At 45.1% G+C, this 19,972-nt stretch overlaps 1 protein-coding gene across 2 annotated transcripts in view; it reads right to left on the minus strand.

Annotated features, from left to right (window-relative positions):
* LOC138977414 (inter-alpha-trypsin inhibitor heavy chain H3-like) overlaps positions 1-19,972 on the minus strand; it is a 48,398-nt gene that overhangs the window by 2,806 nt on the left and 25,620 nt on the right. For both annotated transcript variants that reach the window (XM_070350302.1, XM_070350308.1), the window contains 3 exons: positions 4,040-4,228; positions 3,093-3,200; positions 2,400-2,681 (listed from right to left, as the gene is read on the minus strand). In XM_070350302.1, the coding sequence (XP_070206403.1) occupies positions 2,400-2,681; positions 3,093-3,200; positions 4,040-4,228 (579 nt within the window). The remainder of the gene's footprint in view (positions 1-2,399; positions 2,682-3,092; positions 3,201-4,039; positions 4,229-19,972) is intronic.

Here is a 19,972-nt window from a genome sequence, read left to right on the forward strand (position 1 = left end):
GCAACAAAACAGATTTCATACCCTCAGTTGAAACACACACACACCATGCTATCAAGTTACAAAGAACACTCTTCTGTGGGAAAATACAAAACAAACGTAAGTGGAATATTAACGTTACTTTATTTATTACCCGGTACTCTATTTTATTTTTTCTTCCAGTACTTATTTTACTTCATTCCGTTTTATTTGTTACCCAGTACTTTTTTTCTTTTTCATTTTTTTAAATAAACAAAATCTTTATCATCGAGGGTAAAAGATAAGCAAGAAGAAATCGGTTTTTTTTACAGCCCAAGCCCTGGATAGCATAGGGTAAACTACAACGAAAAAAAAATTTAGGAGCAAAGTTTACAGTGTGTTCATAAAAAAAGCGAAATGTACTTTTCAACAGTTTGATTAAAGGGAGAGAAACAAATACGGACTCGAGCCAGGCATCATAAGTGAGAGTTCGTGTTCACAGTTACCCTCATTCTCATTATAGTAGGAACAGAATGTTATTTGTAATCTTTATCAGTACTCTATTGGGCGAAGTCGACTTTCCTTAAGTCCGCTTCACGAAGCTCGATGCACGACGCAAAGACTTTGCTAAGTCTTTATATCGAAAATTTAGTGCTTAAAGCCCCAGTCCGTCTCAAATGGTTTACAGAACGATTTAAATCTTCTCATGAAAAAAGCAGTTCCAACCTTATCGAACACACTTGCAATAGCATTTAACAGCATTAAATGTCACACGCTTTCCTTCTTTGCCACTACTAAAGCAAACGTGTGCAAGATTGTATGTTACACGCTTTGGAGCATGTGCAAGAACGGATTCAAACTCGAAATCGTCCCTCCAAAAGCCCCAAAATGCACACACGACTTTTATTTCTCCTGCTGTTGTCGTGTCTTCTCTTTACAAATTCTTCAACGCTGAGAATACTGAAAACGGCATCCCAGACTACAGTACTGTTTCCATACGCGAGTTTAGCTTCCCTTGGAAAGTGGCTCGCTCAGGAGGCCTGTTAGTCTGAAACTAGAAGGACAGAGTTCTGAACATAGATGACAAAGACCCCGGAAAGAACAAACATTTCGCGGATGCAGACACAGAAAGACGTCATGAAGAATGGAATGCTTCAAAAGATACAGACTGTGACGATGACTGTGACGTCATTCACATATACCGAGACGTCATTCATAGTTGTTCGTTCACTTTCGTCAAAAAGTAGATCTCTCCACAATGGCTGCTCCTGTGTTTAGGTTTATCAAGCGTGAGTACGCAAAACGTGTTTGTTCTCTCCTCTGTTGAAGCTGTGAGACATAATCGCCATTACGAGCTAGTCGTGTGACAGAGAGTGTTCTTGCACACTCGACTGCTGCTGTTTCACTCCGGCTAAAGCCGTCGTGAAACATCTACAGTCTCGTGTGCAAGAAAACTCTCTGTCACACGACTAGCTCGTAATAGCGGGTAATGACACAGTTCGTTTGAATGGCTATTTAGCTCGCATAAACCACACACCTGTTTTCGTGGTTTATCTAACCCCAGAGCCATCGTGAACCCATGTGATCCACTTTCCTTTTGTTCACAATTTAGTAGTTAGTTTGTGATTTCAATGCAACTCGCTGTATCTGCAATAGCACGTTATTGTGTACCTCTGAATCTAGAACGCAACAAACTGCTGCGAGTCACACGAACTGAGCGGTGGCAGTTGACTGTTCAAAGAAACTGGCGACATGCAGAACATTCGTCTCCTACGAGAAACACGTTTTGCGGGACACGCTTCCGGGCTACCTTTGTTCAAACTTTCAAAACTTCGAGTTGTACGTACTGATCTTGTCTTGATCAAAAAATAATTCTTTTATGTTTGTGTAACAAGCTATCAATTTATTATTTAAATTTTAAAAGTTAGGTCTAGCGCCAAAAGGAGCCGTCCGATTGTCCGACAGACAATCCGGCTGGCCACGCAAAAATAAATTCTTTGACAATTGCTCGCTCTTTACGTTATGTTATATTACGGAGGGCACCCAGGATGTTCTCAAGCAGTGAGTGTTTACACGAAAGAGTGTTTGTACTGTGTGTAAAAGCCTGACAGTGTATGTGGTGGTTTACGGGAAGCTGAGTGTGCCTTTATGCTTCGTGCAGCCAACTTCGTTAAGTAGACTTCGCCTAAAAAGAGGCTTTAGTCTTACAAGTCGCCAGTTACATGTTTCTACTCGCCATGGCGAGTATAACACTCTCCACTTTCAGGGCTGCTTATAACCTACATAAAAGTTGCTTTGATTTGTTTTTTATAATAAAAAAACATGTCTACCGCAAGCCTTTCAAATAGGCCAGTGGCGGTGTTATACCATGCAACTGTCTGGACATGTTTGTGGGGGTTTAAGCGAGAAGAACGGCGTGTTTAATGGACTGAAAGATCCCTTACAAGCAAATCCTTGATATCCCCTGACGACAGACGCGTCTTTGTCAACTGTGGCAATTTTGACCTCAACGTTGAGGAAGATGGCTCTGCACTTCTTCTTGATGACGTTGACGATGACGTCATAGTGGCCACTGTTAAGCGCAGCTCTTGATGACGCGCTAGATGAGTCACTGAAGTACACGTCGCCCTCCTTGTTTGCTTGCAGCTGGTAGAAGACAGGCCCCTCTTGCACGAGGAGTGACGTCATCAATCGTCGCCGCAAGGCCAGTATGACGTTGAAGTTGGCTGGTGGGAAGCACAAAGTGAACATTCAGTTCTTAACAAAGGTCAGGTCAGTGATGGTCAGTGAAACAATGCAATGCTCGGCATGCTGCCTCAACACCTCAAACAGAGAGAGAGAGAGAGAGAGAGAGAGAGAGAGAGAGAGAGAGAGAGAGAGAGAGAGAGAGAGAGAGAGAGAAAGAGAGAGAGAGAGAGAGAGAGAGAGAGAGAGAGAAAGAGAGAGAGAGACAGAGACAGAGACAGAGAGACAGAGAGAGACAGACAGACAGACAGACATACAGACAGTTAGACAGACAGATATAGGGAGAAACAGATTTAGAATCAGAGATACTCTCTCTCTATCTCTCTCTCTCTCTCTCTCTCTCTCTCTCTCTCTCTCTCTCTCTCTCTCTCTCTCTCTCTCTCTCCCCTCACCAGTTGGGTCGGCCAGCACTGTGTAGTTGTGTGTGTCACGTGCTCCCTTCAGTTCGTAACAATAATCTCCTCTCTGCTCGTCCCGCACAATCACTGACTGCAGCAACACTGCAACACACAAACATGCATGGACAATCCGGTAAGATAACAACATTAAATACTAATCAATAAAAGTAATCTATCAAAAACAAAAGTAGCATACATAGGTAGGTAACTTTCGTTTTTGTTGTTTAGTTGGTTTTTAACAGAGTTTAAGCGTAGTATGTCTGCGGTCAGCTCGTTCTTGTTCCGTAGTGTTTCATACCTGGCGTTAAATATAAAGATCGAGGCTGCACTGTCAAACATTCTGTGATTCAGACTATGGCACTTCAGCTTGGAAGCTTAACAATTAATGAACTAATTTGTTCATTACAATTGTAATTCTTTCTTTATTTGGTGTTTAACGTCGTTTTCAACCACGAAGGTTATATCGCGACGAGACAATTGTAATTAAAATCGACATATCTTAAAAGTCACGAAAAATACACTGGTATGCAATGTGTCAGGCTAGGGTTAATCAATCTTGGTGAAAAATGCTGTGCGTTCATTAACGTTCTGTAAGGCCCACAGGTTGATTGGTTATATTGATTGCGCTATACCTGCCTTTTTTTTCTCTTTTTTTTTTGGGGGGGGGGGCTTCTTTACGAGCACACATTATCATCAACAACAGTTACTTTGCCATTACCCTCGAACATTCAAAACTCTTTCTCTCTCTCTCTCTCTCTCTCTCTCTCTCTCTCTCTCTCTCTCTCTCTCTCTCTCTCTCTCTCTCTCTCTCTCTCTCTCTCTCTCTCTCTCTCTCTCTGTCCCTGCCCCCTCCTTCTCTATACCGTATCTCGCAATGCTTCTATGCAATTGTATTCGTGAGCATTACAGATGCAGGTTCTCACGCAGTTACAGTGACTCACTTTTCTTCACGATGCAGCGTTTTTTGTTCTTGGGGCCTTTTTCTTTCATGTTCTTCCGCGGTCCTCTTTTTTTGAACCTCTTAGTGGTGATGGTCGTGTGGAAGGGCATGCTTGTGGTAAACATGAAGGGGTCGTTATGATGGATATACATAGCGCGGTCCATCGCTATAGCTGCGCCTTCGCCGGCACCTGTCGAAAAGACAGAACTATTTATTAATATTTGTTGAACAGAAATATAAGTGGCGATGAAAGTCGCTTGTTTAGTTCAATGCTACTTAAAGTGATACTATCTAAAAAATAAAATAAAAAAAAGACCCTCTGATTGCTTCCAAAGTTCGCATAAGATCCTGCGTTCCAAATAATGCTACTACACTGGAGGACTGCCTTTCCTTTGCCCCCCCCCCCCCCCCCCCCCCAAATGTTTAAAAGCTTAATAAAATGTCGCAAAATAGGCACACAAAAACAGCACTCTTTGGAGTGTTAGGTTGGATTGCTTCCCCCGAGAGGGTAGTTTTCGACCTGCACTATTTTGTGTTTCCTGCGCCAGAGAGAGGCGACGCACTAAAGCCCATTCCCCCACTTTTATTTTATTAATTAGCATACTTGCGGTGCGTTGTCGAGCAAATCATATCGTGTGCGATTAAGGTACAGTGGATTCCCCAGATTCTTTAGACCCCCCCCCCCCTCCCGCTACCCCCCGCTACCCTCAAAGGTCAGATCAATAGTATACCTGTAAGATACCGGCGGTTCATAGCTATCACTTTACGTTGTTGTCTACATTTATAGCGCTTAATTACTTCCCTTTGTTATTAAATCTTGCTTCTTGAACGAGTTGAATCATACAGCTGACCCGTCTGCACACACTGGCGAAACTATGAATGCCATGAATAGTACGCGTTATTTATACTGTTGACCAATTGTGGCATTTTACCCAGATCGAGACAGACATTTCACAACGAGATCGCGTTACGAGTAGCAGGTTAGATGCCGATTTGATAAATGAATGTCGATATCTTTGTCAAATGTCATAGTTTGGTCAAAAATAAAAATAACAGTTTTGCATCGATCTAATTAAGTTACAATTATTTCGTCCTATTAGCAGTAGATAATTACTCGCAAGGTCACCGCCAGGCTGTGCATGTATCGGAATCGTCACAGGTATATTATGATCTCAGTGAACTTCTGGAATTGTATATCATTAACGTCCCGCAGTGGGGCACTGCGGTTATGAAATTAAAGGCCCCTCCTGTTTTTGGAACCGCAGGAGCTTTCTAGTTTGCTGTTAGGTAGATTTTTGGTTCCTCTTTCCTGTCATGCTCTCTTTTTCTTCATGAATTCTTTTCTTTTTTCTGCCTTCTTGCTCATTCACCTGTATTTTTTCCAAAAATCTCTTCTCTTGCCGCTTGTCTCACGATTCATGTATAGTTTAATCTGTTAGTGTTCTGATGTAAGTCCAGCAGTAGATAGGTTAAGCCTATTTTAACATACTGGAAACTGGTAATCTTCCAGTAGGTATTAATTTAGTTTTACTAAAGCCTGCTGGGACACAAGTAATGGGTTAGTGCATTTGTAAACAGGAATCGCTTGACAAGTGGCCCCCTTCATCCCCCCCTTCCTCGTCCTGATATGGCTCTGCGTAGTCGGCTGGACGTTAAGCAACAAATAAACAAACAAACAAACAAATATCATTAACGAAAGCACTTCTGCTCTGCACTATCTTCCTTGTGGCACATAATCTAAAATTAATGAAAGGTTACTTATTGGAACGTTTATTTTTTGACAAAACGGAACATTGACAAGTACGCCCAGCTAATGGTCTTTATAGTGGACTGACATACTTATAAATATAAGAAATAGATCTATACAAGAAGATTTCGCTAAGTGATAGGCGTTGAATGCGACCTCCGGACCCTGCGGATGGTCAGAGTCAACGTAGTTCTTATAATCGTTATTGTGTTGCGTGTTGTTGTTTTTTTACGATTGAACGCACACACTAGTTTTATTGTCTAGATCAGCTGCCTAAACATGAGTTTTAGTTTGCTTATGGCTAGGACAAATCTGACAACAGGTTGCTGTTTTCTTTGGGTGTGTTGCTTTTCGTTTTCTTCTTTCCGGGCGGATCCGTTCTTTTTAATACGTAATTGCTGCAAGACGATAGTGGAACAGTACTCACCTTCAGATTTTGCTTATTCATCAGCAGTCACTTGTGTTTCAACTACTGTTGAAAAGTACGGTTTGATTTTGTTCTAAAGTTGCACCCCGTTTTAACAGGCCTATGGTTAGAGTCTGAGCAAATTTGTGCTTCACACATAAACAAATTCTACCATCAAAGTCAATGCTGTTTTATAATAATTTGTCATTGATTGAATGATTGATTGATTAATTGATTGATTGGTTGATTGATAGATTTGTGAATGATTGCTGGTGCGAATGAAAAAGACAGGGTTTGCCAAAAATGAGGACGAGCAAATTCAATCATCATCAAATTCGTGGATGTGACAAAAATCGCAAAATTCGTAACGTGGATACCGCACACATTCCATGCACAATTACAAGAAATCCAATACAACGTCTGCAGGGCAGACACTGGGCGAAAGGTCACGTTTTGGCACTATAACGTGGCATATAACATGAAACATGAAGTTAATCAACTGAATTTTGTGGCATTATACCTGTGCGATTCACAGCAAGTTAGAAAAACTGCCGTAACGCAATAAAATCCCTGGGATTTTAGCGGGGTACAAAACACGGTAAAACATCGAGTTTTGGTGTCTGTGTTTTGGACGTTATAGGGGGTAAAAATCAAAGGTCTGCCAAACCCGGCAAATGCAGTAGGCAGCCCAGAGATCCCTAAGTACCTCTCCCAATTGTAGTACTTTTCGGCAATATTTACAGTTTCAAATTGCTAGGATAGCTTCTTTGTGGTTTTAGAGAGGTGTTCTGGGGAAACTGAAAGGTAGCCTCGTCAGGGGACAACTATTCAAACCCATATCCTCATCATTTTGTTTCTCAATTGAGAATAATCATTTATAAATGACTGTTATTCAATTCCCTTTTTAGGATGTACTTGCACGTACTGGTGGTTTATTACCCACAAGTCCTCATAGTGACTGAGGCTTATATAAGGCTCGGTGATTCGTGTATTTGTTTGTTCAGCCCATTTCTTTCTTGTGTTTATTCACAAGAAGAAAAAAAACCAATAAAGATAATCATTTATGTATGATTTATGGTGGGATTTTTCCTCCATGGTGTGTACTAGGATGTATTGTACTAAATGTACTGTGGTCGTATATTAACGGGTTATATTACCCGTATGTGTACTATGCGTACAGGTTCATTGGAGGGAGGGTGAAATGGTTGTTTGTTTGGTTTAGCAACGAGACAATTCATCCCTTTTTGGAAGATGAGGGTGGTCCGCCCGAGGGCAGACCGGGTTGTTGGTTCGGCAGCTTAGGGATTCTGTATCGGTTCGCTGAGTGGTCGTGTGGCCGTTTTCGCTGTTGGTTACGGCGCTCGCGCCTTTCCCTGTCCTCCTCGTAGGTACGGTGGCGTTGTACTGCAGTTTGTTCATCTTTGATGGAATTCTGCAGGCTGAGTTTCAGCACGTTAAGGATTTCTTCGTCTTTATCTGCGATGGCGAGGGCCTCATCGCGGAGACATTTGATAGTGCCCGTTTCCTTTTCAATTTCCGCCTCAATGATTTTGGCGAACTTATGTTGGAGGGATAATTTGTTTTCCCTTATGGTATCCTGAAACTGGTCTCTAAGCTCATGTATTCTGGCAGTAGAGCCGTTCAATGCTGGGTTGAACTCAGTGGTCCCTTTCAAGAAGGGTACGCACCGGTTCTTCTCTAATGCGAGAATAAGCGATTGCTTTGCAGTGGTGAGACTCGTTCTGCATTTTGTCCAAGATGGGGATCACCCTTTCGTTGGCTGGTTTTGGGTTAACCTGTATGGCTTGGGCGGGAGTGGTTGCGTCCGCAGGTAACAAGCTTATCTCGAGGATGCTGTCATGTTCATTCGAGACGTAGGAGTTGAGTTCCATCTCCCTGGCGGCGTGGTATTGGCTGGAGTTGATGGTAGAATCATCTTCTTCTTCCAGCGAGAAAGTGAATTGGGTTTCAGCAATCTCCATGTTGAAGTTGGTGGTGGCCATTTTGCGAGAAGGTGGTGTAGATCGAGGAGCGTAGTGGGAAAGCGTGGTGGGTCTCGGAATCAGGAGAAACTCGTGATGTGGTCAAGTAGTTGATTCTGCCTGTTTTAATAGACAATCTCGTCAGAGTTGTTCTGCGATCTTATTGGTGAGGCCAAGTTCCGCCCGTGGGTTGGCTGGTTTGTGTAGATGCGGGATAAGTGTGTGTCAATCAAAGCTCCGGTGGCTGAGCGTAGCGTCTTTGAGACGTGTAGTGGGGCCCTATTGGCGTGGTGGGCGGAGTTAACGTGGGGGGGGGGGGGGGGGGGGTGGGGGGGGGGGGGGGGGTTGTTGTTGGGCGCGAAATTGTGTCCCTCCTTCCCCGTTGCGGCTGAGTGATCGTGTTGCGTGTCGATTCAATCCTGTTACCAGCACTATTGATCAGTAAAAAACTGATGGGCTGCTTTTACCTTCACCGTTTGTTGGTGTAGCACTTACGTTTTTTTTCTTTTTTTTCCGTAGCTTTATTCAATCTCTCCGTGATTTCCGTGACTGTTGTTATGTCAGGGGGGTATGTATTTTTGAATAAGCGAGAAGTTCCTGGCGTTGTATTGTTTTCATTTCCTTGTGTGAGCAAGGCAAGGGTTGTTTGCCACTTGTCTTGTTAAGAGGTTTTAAGAAGATGATCTTTCAAGTTCCTGTGTCTTGCATAGGCAACAAGGGGAGGTTTAGGGAACAGACCGGAGCATTCTGTGTCTTGTAGAATCAGCTTCCAGTGTTTTAAGAGTTTCTTTTTGAGATGTCTCAGTCTAGGGTTGTAGGTTGAGACCATGAGAAGTGGTGGAGCTTTGTTTTTGGTGGGATGGTCTCTCTTTTGTTTTAGAAGTGTGTTTCTTGGTATGTTCACGACTTCTTGTTTAATTAAATCCAGTTCGTCCGGTGTGTATTCTCTCTCAAGGAGTTTTGAGAGGAATAACTCAGTTTCCTTGTTCTGTGTGGTTATGTTGTTGTTGGTGCGGATGTACCTGATCAATTCTCCTTTCACAAGTCCTTTAAAGACACTGGGGGGTGGGCAGATTCCCGATGGAGATACTGAAATGTTTCAGTAGATTTCCGGTGTGTTTTCAAGTCCAATATTTTGTTGGACAAGAATCTGTTACCCTTGTAGATGGTGGTGTCCAGAAACGTCGCCTCTGAGTCAGAGATGTTGTATGTGAATTTGAGTAGTGGATGGTGGGCGTTGGCAATATCAAACAGCTGATGTATTTGGGTTTGGTCAGCATTAAAGAGCAAGATGCCATCATCTCTGTAGCGTCCGTGCCAGAGAATTGTGTCTTTGTAGGCATATTTGTCTAGGATTTCATTCATGAGTTGAAACATGCGTATATCGCATATTTCTGGGGATGCTGTCATTCCCATGGCAGCCCCAATGCATTGGTTGTAGTGTTGGTTGTCGAACACAAAGTTGTTGTTTTTCAAGATGAGTTCAAGAAGTGACACGATGTGTGATTTGTGGATAGGTGGTAATGGTGGGATACTCAGGGTGGTGGGCAATGCTTCGTCCACAGCTCTTAAGAGTTCAACCGCTGTCATGTTGGTGTACATGCTAGTGATGTCAAATGTACAAATGAGCACATTGGGGGGAAGAGTGAGTTGTTCAATTTGTTGGATAAAATCCAGAGTGTCTCTTTTTACTGTAGGTAGTAGAAAGAAATCAATGAATTTTCCCACGCATTGGGAAGGGGTGTCACTTTGGGAAATGATAGGTCTGCCTGGAATTCTAGTTCCCTGGACTCCGTTTGTTTGTAGGTTGCAGATTTCTTCTTTTGAGAATTTGTGTACTTTGGGGAGAAAGTACAGTTTTCCCATTTTTTGTGCCTGTTTCGTTTGGCACAGGAAATTGTATGTTGGTTTGTCAATTTGTTGGGTTTCCTTTAGATGTGTTATGATTGTCATCATTTGGTTGATCAGTGACAGTTGATCAGGTGGGGGGATGGTTTTGTAGTGTACCCCTGAAAGATGGAATTGTGCTTCCTCGTCATAGGTAGTTTTGTTCAAGATCACGATTGTGTTGTTTTTGTCAGCTTTACGAATGACTATGTCCTGATTGTCAGATAGCTCCTTGAGGGCTTTCCTTTCATTTTCAGAGAGGTTGGATTGTAGTTTCTTTAAAGAGAGATTGTATAGCTCTATTCTGGTATTGAAGATGTACTCTTCGATGGCTTTGTTGCCTAATGGGGGGTTCCAATTGGATTTTGTGTAGAACGGAGGTATTTCCGTGTTGGAGTTGTTTTCACGGAAGTGAAATTTGCATCGAATGTTTCGTGCAAGTTTGCAGAAATCTGCAGAGATTTGTTTTCTCATGGTTGGTTTGTTGGTTTTAGGCGTTGGTATGAATTTGAGGCCTTTTGCTAGGCCCAGATATTGTCCATCCGAGAGTGGCACATTTGACAGGTTGATCACGAATTGTTTGGCTCGTGTCAAGTTGTTGTTGATTTTCTTTTCTTTCTCATTAGAAAGTCTGGTTTGTTTCCTCCTTTTGATGCGGAGTTTTGTTTTGGAGTGTCTGCCCATGATTTGGGAGAGAACCGTATAGTGACAAATGCACTTTGACCACGGATAGTGGGGTGGTATCCCGTGTCCCTTTGATATGGGAATGTGAGGGGATGAGCAGACCGTCGAAATAGTGCTTAGTTGGGTTTATTGCCAATGTGCAGACATAACAGTTGGGGAGGAGGCTTAGGAATGTGCAGGCCTCAGTCTCTTCGTTTCCTTTCCCGGCTCGTCCCTTGATTGGGTTTGAGGGATGGCAAGTGCCGGAAATACCTATTGCTGTAGGATTTAGCTGTAGCGTATCCGCGTGTGTGACTTGATACCCTTATTGCTGCGGCGTCACAGTTGAAACGGATGTGGCCCGTCTATTCTGGTTGATATTTGGGGAATAGTGTGGAATTTGTTACCTCTCAGTCTGGTTAGAGGCACATAGTTCAGGTGTGTGCTGGAAATGCCCTGGCACTGGAAGGATTAGTTGTATCGTTTCAGCGTCTGTTGAAAGAGACTGGTTTATTTACGGTGTCGTAGTGGAGACAGATGTTATCCATCTCTGGGGGTTTGATAACTGGGTATTAATTGTAAAGTTGTATCATTTTCCCTAATTCGACGCAAGCACTTTATGAGGAAATTTCTCACTCACAGGTACGAGTTCAAGGTTTAGGAGAGGTACAACTTTCTTTTTGATAGCTGGGGATTAGGTGCAGTGTTGTGTCTTTTTCCCTAGTTCGAAGCAAACACTTTATGAGGAAATTTTTCTCTCACGGGTGAAAGTTCAAGGTTTAGGAAAGGCACAACTTTCTGTTTAATAGCTGGGGATTAGTTGTAGAGTTGTTCATTTTCCCTAAATTCGAATCAAACACTTTATGAGGAAATTTCTCTCTCACGGGTGAAAGTTCAAGGTTTAGGAAAGGCACAACTTTCTGTTTGGTGACAGGGGATCAATTGTGGAGTTGTATCATTTTCCCTAATTCGAAGCAGACACTTTATGAGGAAATTTCTCTCTCACGGGTGTAAGTTCAAGGTTTAGGTGAGGCACAACTTTCTGTTTGGTGACAGGGGATCAATTGTAGAGTTGTATCATTTTCCCTAATTCGAAGCAAACACTTTATGAGGAAATTTCTCTCTCACGGGTGTAAGTTCAAGGTTTAGGTAAAGCACAACTTCATGTTGAGATGGTAGTTGTAGTTGGTGTTGGTTTTGTTGATGGTGGGGTTTGTAGAGATTATAATCGTTCTCGAGATCGAGTTGTTGTTGTTGAAATGTTCGTAGTAGTTGTTGTTTTTCAAACTATCATTGTAGTTGTTCTGGGTTATTGAGTTGTTATTCCTGTTGGTGTAGTGGTGTACACTGAGAGGTGTTGGTCTTGTTACACTGACGCGGTGTCTGTCGTTTGTGTTCAACTGATTCAGCAAATTGCTGGGGATTAGGTGCAGTGTTGTGTCTTTTTCCCTAGTTCGAAGCAAACACTTTATGAGGAAATTGTTCTCTCACGGGTGTAAGTTCAAGGTTTAGGTGAGGCACAACTTTCTGTTTGATAACTGGGGATTAATTGTAGAGTTGTTCATTTTCCCTAATTCGAAGCAAACACTTTATGAGGAAATTTCTCTCTCACGGGTGTAAGTTCAAGGTTTAGGCAAAGCACAACTTCATGTTGAGATGGTAGTTGTGGTTGGTGTTGGTTTTGTTGATGGTGGGGTTTGTAGAGATTATAATCGTTCTCGAGATCGAGTTGTTGTTGTTGAAATGTTCGTAGTAGTTGTTGTTTTTCAAACTATCATTGTAGTTGTTCTGGGTTATTGAGTTGTTATTCCTGTTGGTGTAGTGGTGTACACTGAGAGGTGTTGGTCTTGTTACACTGACGCGGTGTCTGTCGTTTGTGTTCAACTGATTTAGCAAATTGCTTCAATACTTAGTGGTATTGCTCGAGTACCGTTGTGTGAAACAACATGTGTACTAGGTATAATGGTTGGACCCTTGCTGGCCCGTACGGACCGATCAGTCATAGGGGGTAAAAATCAAGGGTCTGCCAAACCCGGCAAATGCAGTAGGCAGCCCAGAGATCCCAGGGGGTAAAAATCAAAGGTCTGCCAAACCCGGCAAATGCAGTAGGCAGCCCAGAGATCCCTAAGTACCTCTCTCAATTATGGTACTTTTCGGCAATATTTACAGTTTCAAATAGCTAGGATAGCTTCTTTGTGATTTTATGGAGGTGTTCTGGGGAAACTGAAAGCTAGCCTCGTCAGGGGACAACTATTCAAACCCATATCCTCATCACTTTAGTCCCTCGATTCAGAATAATCATTTATAGATGACTATTTTTCATTTCCCTTATTTGGGTGTATTTGTGTGTACTGTCCTCTCAGTGATTGAGGCTTATGTAAGGCTTGGTGATTGTATAGTACATCGTGCCTTTAACGGGTTTTTTTCCGTATTGTTGTGTGTACTGATGGTACAGGTAAATGTGGGGAGTGGTGTGGTTGTGTGTTCAACCCTTCTCATTATTTTGTCTGTGTACTGTATGTACAGGTTGACAGAGGGAGGGGGTGTCTTGGTTGTTTCATTGGGTGGTTTAGCAACGAAGCAATTCAACCCTTTTTGGAAGATGAGGGTGGTCCGCCCGAGGGCAGACCGGAGTGTAGGTTTTAGACAAAAGTTTTGCCTAATGTCGCTTTGGTAGCTTAGGGATTCTGTAGTCACTTGTTGAGTGGTCCCGTGGCCATTTTCGTTGTTGGTTGCGGTGTTCGCGTCTTTCCCTGTCTTCCTCGTAGTCACGGTGGCGTTGTACCAAAGTTTGTTCATCCTTGATGAATTTTTGGAGGCCGTGTTTCAGCATATTGAGGGTTTCTTCATCTTTACCGGCGATGGCGAGGGCTTCATCGCGGAGACATTTGATGGTTTCTGTCTCGTTTCCAATTTCCCCCTCGAGGAATTCGGCGAAGTGGTGTTGGAGGGAATTGTTGTTTTCCCTTATGATGTCCCGAAATTGTTCTCTAAGCCCCTGCATTCTTGCAGTTGAGCCGTTTAAACCTGGGTTGAAGTCGGTGGCCCCTTTCAAAAAGGGTACACAACGGTTCTTCTTGATTGCGAGTGTTATAGATTGTTTTGCAGTGGTTAAGCTCGTTCTAGATTTGAACGTTTCCTGTAGTTTTTCCAGAATGGGGTTTACCCTTTCTTTGGTTGGTTTCTGGTTCAGTTGAAGGGTTTGGTTAGGGGCGTCCGCGTTCGCGGGTAGTAGACTGATCTCGAGGATGCTGTCATGTTCCCTCATGCTGATCAGTTCCAGCTCGCTGGAGGTGTAGTACTGGCTGGCGTGGATGGTGGAGTCCTCTTCATTTTCCAAGGAGAAGTCGAATTGGGTCTCGGCAATCTCGTTGTTGAAGTTGGTGGCCATAGTGATGGAGGATGTTGTAGGTCGAGGAGCGCAGTTGGAAAGCGTGGTGGGTCTGGGTCAGGAGAAACTCGTGATGTGGTTAGGTATTTGGCTCTGTCTGTTTAAATAGGCACTTTCGTCAGAGTTGAGGTGTGGTTTCATTGGTGGGGTCGGGTTCCGTCCGTGGTGCGTGTAGATGCAAGACAGTGTGTATATCAATCAGCGTTCCGCCAATGGTTGGGTGTGCCTCTTTGCTGCATGCATGCAGTGGGGCTTTTCGGTTGGGTGGGCGGGGTTTGCCGTGGGGGTGATTTTTGGGCGCGAAGTTCTGCCCTCCTTCGCGTTGTGGCTGTGTGGCCGTGTTGTGTGTTGATTCCTTTGTTTTACCAATACTGTTGGTCAGTGTAGCGTTATTGGATTGTTTTTACTTTTTACTTACGAGATTGCCGAGACCCAATTCGACTTCTCCTTGGAAAATGAAGAGGACTCCACCATCCACGCCAGCCAGTACCACGTACACACCTCCAGCGAGCTGGAACTGAACAGCATGAGGGAACATGACAGCATCCTTGAGATCAATCTACTACCCGCGAACGCGGACGCCCCTAACCAAACCCTTCAACTGAACCAGAAACCAACCAAAGAAAGGGTAAACCCCATTCTGGAAAAACTACAGGAAACGTTCAAATCTAGAACGAGCTTAACCACAGCAAAACAATCTATAACACTCGAGAAAATATAAGTTGTACGCCCTCACGGCAAAGCCATTATGGGCATGTTACACGGGAAAACCCGGCTTTGTATGAAAATAAAAAAAATAAAAATGCGGGGGGGGGGGGGGGGGGGGATGTAGACAGCTGGCTGCCGGCTGCTAGAGGAGACCTGAAATGGGCTAGGGACCGGGTTGGGTCGTCTTGGGTCAGTGCTGAAATGGTTACTTTTTTGGCTGTTGGCCGAACGGACACCCGGGCTTCATAATTTTGCATGCATGTATTCGTGTTTCCAAGGCCTGAGGCTTTCGCTGTGACCCTGGGATCTTTATCGTGCACATGCGTGCACACGGGGGTGTTCGGACACCGAGGAGAGTCTGCACAAAGTTGACTCTGGGACACACATCCCGCGCCGAACTTGGGGGTTGAACCCACGCTGATAGTAACAACCGGTTTTAAAGCCAGCGCCTCTACCGACTGGGCAAACTCCCCCCCCCCCCCCAATTGGTTGGGGTCAAGAAGTTCCATGGAGGGCGGGGGGTATGGAGTAACACATAGTGTTTTGCTAAGAACATTCCCACCCATGCAGAGCCGCGCTATGGGTACGCATTACCGTGAAGCTGTCAGTCAGTGCTACCAAATGTCGTCTGTGTCTACCACTCGGTGGTGACTTAATGTGGGTCTATGTAAGCAGATGCCAGCGCAAGCAATCTGATGCAGAGTCAGGAGGCGGTTTGGTACAAGAGAACCTTAGAGGCCACAGCCTCGGCCGTCTAAGGGATCTGTGTGTCTGGAGGCACATTTGGTTTCTGAGGTTCAAGCGGAGCTGTTGCCTCTGCTCCCAAGTTCCCGTGTCTGGAGGCGTTTTTGGTATGGTAGCAAACCTGTAGGTTGGGGCCTCTGCCTTTCAGGATGCCAGGACTACAAAATGTGTGTCTTGGGACACATTTAGCTTAAGATTCCAGAATTGGATCTGTGCTGTGCTGGGTCTGCTGCAAGCACACTAGAACCAGCTCGCAACAGTTGAGGTGAACAAATTGGTGACCAAGACCATTATCGGTTTCTCTCCGAGTGATGGGTGTGGGCGGAGAATGTCTCCCAGACTGAGAGCATTCTCCCTTCTGTAGCGGATGAGACTAGACATCTCTTCCTTGAGAGTGTCACAACCTTCAAACACGTGTGTGAGGTGTCCAGTCTTGCCACACTGACAGACTACCTTGTCCCAGTAGATGCGGCTGCTGACCGTGCGCAAGTGACGCAACAGGCTCATGGGTCTCGGGGGGAGTGGGAGGTGGTGCCCTTTCCTATTGTAGGGGAGGTGTATCCATCCTCTCTCTTCACATGTTTGTGACAGTGTCTGCTCTCTTTCCTCTCTTTTTAGCTTGGCTAGCAGCAGTTTGGCTTCCTGGCAGGAGAGCCGAATGTCTGTCTCTGGCATGGTTGACATAGCCGCTGCTTTTGCTGCTCTGTCCACCATTTCATTTCCCCGGATTCCTGTGTGGGATGGCAGCCACATGAGGGAAAAGTCTGTTCCTTTTGTCATAATTTGGTGGGCTAAGAAATGAATTTCAGTTTGCATCTCTCCTCTGTTCTTGGTGCCATGTGCAAGTGCTTGCAACGAGGATTTTGAGTCCGTAAGGATGACCACCCCCAGGGGTGGGGTTGGCAGATCGTTTATCAGTGTGCAGGCCATGTAGATAGCAAATAACTCTGCAGAGAAGATGCTGATCCCCTTGTTTAGCTTGTATTTTCGTGTTATATCAAGTCCAGGAATCGACAAGGCACACCCAGCCTCCCCTGACTGCAGGATCGAACCATCTGTGAAGACCTGTAGGTGGCTTTTAAATCGTTGATCGATCTTTTCTTTTGCAACTGTGGCTAGCAGCAATGGGTCTTCTGCCTTTTTGAGGCCGTCTCCATAGTCTATGATCAGATTTGGGGCTTCAAGCAGCCATGGAGGGTAAGGAAGAGTACCACCTGTGACCAGCTTTTCCTTGGACAGGCCAATCTGTTCCCATATGCCCTTCACATGGATGTATATTGGGAGCACTGTTTGGTATGTATGAGTCTTGGATTCAAGAGCTTTGTATTGCATGTGGTCGGTATCTCCCATGTCTGGGGTAAATACTTCCACTGCCGTGTTTGGGACACAGTGTATTCTGACAGCCAGCTGTGCACATCTGAGGTGGCATTCCTCTTTCAGTGGCAGCCATCCCACTTCCTGGTAAAGTAGAGTGGAGACTGCCGATTGGGGACCCCCAGCGCCACTTTGAGAGCGGCTCTTTCTACTCTTTCAAGCTTTACCCACTGACTGTCAGGAGCTGCAAAGAAAGCCTCTTGGCCATAGCTGAGGCGCGACCGAACAAGGGCACGGACAAGATGGATCAATGGTTTTCCGGCTGCCCACAACTCTCTGCTCAGAACCTTTATCAGGTTTAGAGAGCGTTGAGCTTTTCTCACAAGTGAGTCTATGTGTGGGCCCCAACTGAGAGAGCTTGTGAATGTCACTCCCAAGAACTTGGTTTTATCTGCTGGCACCAGCTGCACCCCATTTATGGTGATGGAACATGTCCTTTTGACAAGCTGCACTCCTGTGAAAACCATGAACACGGTTTTTTCGGTAGATAACTCAAAGCCATTCGTCTGCATGTAGTCAGCGATTTGGTCGACTTTTTCTTGGTACCGCCCCATTTTTGTTTTGATTGTTCTTTCTGACTTGCAGTTGACTGCTTCCCAGAGGGCCATGTCATCGGCAAACAGAGACAACGAGGCCTCCTTGAGGTTCAGGTTTGCTGCATCGTGGACCATGATGCTGAACAATATGGGGGCTATGATGCTTCCTTGAGGCACCCCCATATCTAGGACATGTGTTTGAGAGATGGACTGCCCCACTCTAACAGCCATGGACCTGTCTGTGAGGAATTCCTGGACAAATTCCAGCAGGCGCCCTGAGATCCCCATGTTGGACATTTTCTGAATTAGCTTTCCATGCCAGACCGTGTCAAATGCTCTTCTAATGTCGAAGAAGGTTGCCAGCACTGTTCTGCCTCGTGCTTTAGCCTTCTTGATGTGGGCTGTAAGTTTTACCACATGCTCCATGCAGGCTCGACCCTTTCTGAAGCCTGCCTGGCAGAGGGGAAGAATGTTGTTCTTTTCAAGAAAGTGTTCTAGTCTGTTTTTTACAATTCTTTCGTATACCTTGCCAAGGTGAGGTGTGAGTGAAATTGGGCGGTAGCTTGTCGGCAGGTGCCGGGGTTTACCGTCTTTGGGAAGAGCAATCACCAGAGCGTTTTTCCAGGCTGAGGGAAGTTTTGAGCTCGCCCAACAGTGCTGGTAAAACTGTAGCAGCACTTCCAGCATGGGCTCAGGAAACCGGCGTATCATGTTGTATGAAATGGGGTCTAAGCCGGTTACAATATTTCCGGATTTGATTCCTTGGATTGCCTTCCTCAACTCATTGATACCCAGATCCTGGTTTATCGGCAGTGAGTTGTCTGCTGCTGCTTGCCCGAATTTATCTTCTTCCTTTCGACGGTAATCAGCGAGCGACTGTGGCATATGAGCTGCCTGACTGACTTTTGCAAATGTCTCAGCCAGCACCTCGGCCTTCTCAAGATTACTTTGTGTGTACTCATTCCCGTTCAGCAAAGGTTTTTCAGGCAAGAACACTTTCCTTTTGAATTTTCGCAGCTTGGTGCATATAAGGGACGCGTCGCCTTGGTTATGCACCTTTTTACAACAGAAATCTGTCCAGTAGTCTGCTTTTGCCTGTTCATTGACCGCAGCACACTCCTTTTCAACTTCTTCAAGGGCTGTTTTATTGGAGGCTGACTGATTCTTCTGATATGCTTTTGTAAAACGCCGTTTGCGCTGCACTGCAGCTCTGCATTCTTCATTCCACCAGGGGGAAGGTGCCTGTTCTCTCTTTTGAGGCCCAGAAGCGCGTTTTGGAATAGCTTGGTCAGCTGCACTGAGGATTGCCTGTCTGATGTTACCATAGTACTGGTCTATGTCATTGTCTTTGAACTCAGTCTCTCCACATATATGCGTCAGAGTCTTCTTGAACTTCTCCCAATCTGCTTTGGCACAGATGTACTTTGGCGTACGATCAACTTCAGCAGGATCAGGGTCAGCTTCATGGATGGTCGCGTGTATCAGATAGTGGTCAGATCCGAGTGTGTTGGGGTAGACCTGCCAGTCGATGGTAAGGGCAAGTTCGGGGCTAACCAGGGTAAGATCAATGGCAGATGATCTGTCTCTTTGTCGCTGGGCTTGTCTGGTGGCCGTGCCATCATTAAGTAGCACCAAATCTGAGATGCTGATGTCTTCAGCCAGCTGAGTGTCAGGGCTACTTTCTGCGTCAGCGTCCCACATCCGGTGGTGCGCGTTGAAATCCCCCATCACTACCCAGCTCCCCGAATCTGACGAGAGCTGAGTGAGCCAATTGGTACAACCCTGTGCCTTGCAGCCCCTGGGATAGTAGACGTTCACTAGATTAAGTGGCCTCCTTCCCCGCATGGAGATCTGCACTGCACACATGGAACCAAGTCCTTCCATATCTTGCATTGGTGGGTCTATAAGCTTGTACTTGAGGTCTGCTCGGATGTATGTGGCAACATGTACTCTCCCATTGTCATTCAGGGCAACCTCGGGTGGGTAGTAGTAACCTATAACACTCGCAATCAAGAAGAACCGTTGTGTACCCTTTTTGAAAGGGGCCACCGACTTCAACCCAGGTTTGAACGGCTCAACTGCAAGAATGCAGGGGCTTAGAGAACAATTTCGGGACATCATAAGGGAAAACAACAATTCCCTCCAACACCACTTCGCCGAATTCCTCGAGGGGGAAATTGGAAACGAGACAGAAACCATCAAATGTCTCCGCGATGAAGCCCTCGCCATCGCCGGTAAAGATGAAGAAACCCTCAATATGCTGAAACACGGCCTCCAAAAATTCATCAAGGATGAACAAACTTTGGTACAACGCCACCGTGACTACGAGGAAGACAGGGAAAAACGCGAACACCGCAACCAACAACGAAAACGGCCACGGGACCACTCAACAAGTGACTACAGAATCCCTAAGCTACCAAAGCGACATTAGGCAAAACTTTTGTCTAAAACCTACACTCCGGTCTGCCCTCGGGCGGACCACCCTCATCTTCCAAA

Source organism: Littorina saxatilis, linkage group LG1 (genome assembly GCF_037325665.1).
Source record: "Littorina saxatilis isolate snail1 linkage group LG1, US_GU_Lsax_2.0, whole genome shotgun sequence".
NCBI lineage: Eukaryota > Metazoa > Mollusca > Gastropoda > Littorinimorpha > Littorinidae > Littorina > Littorina saxatilis.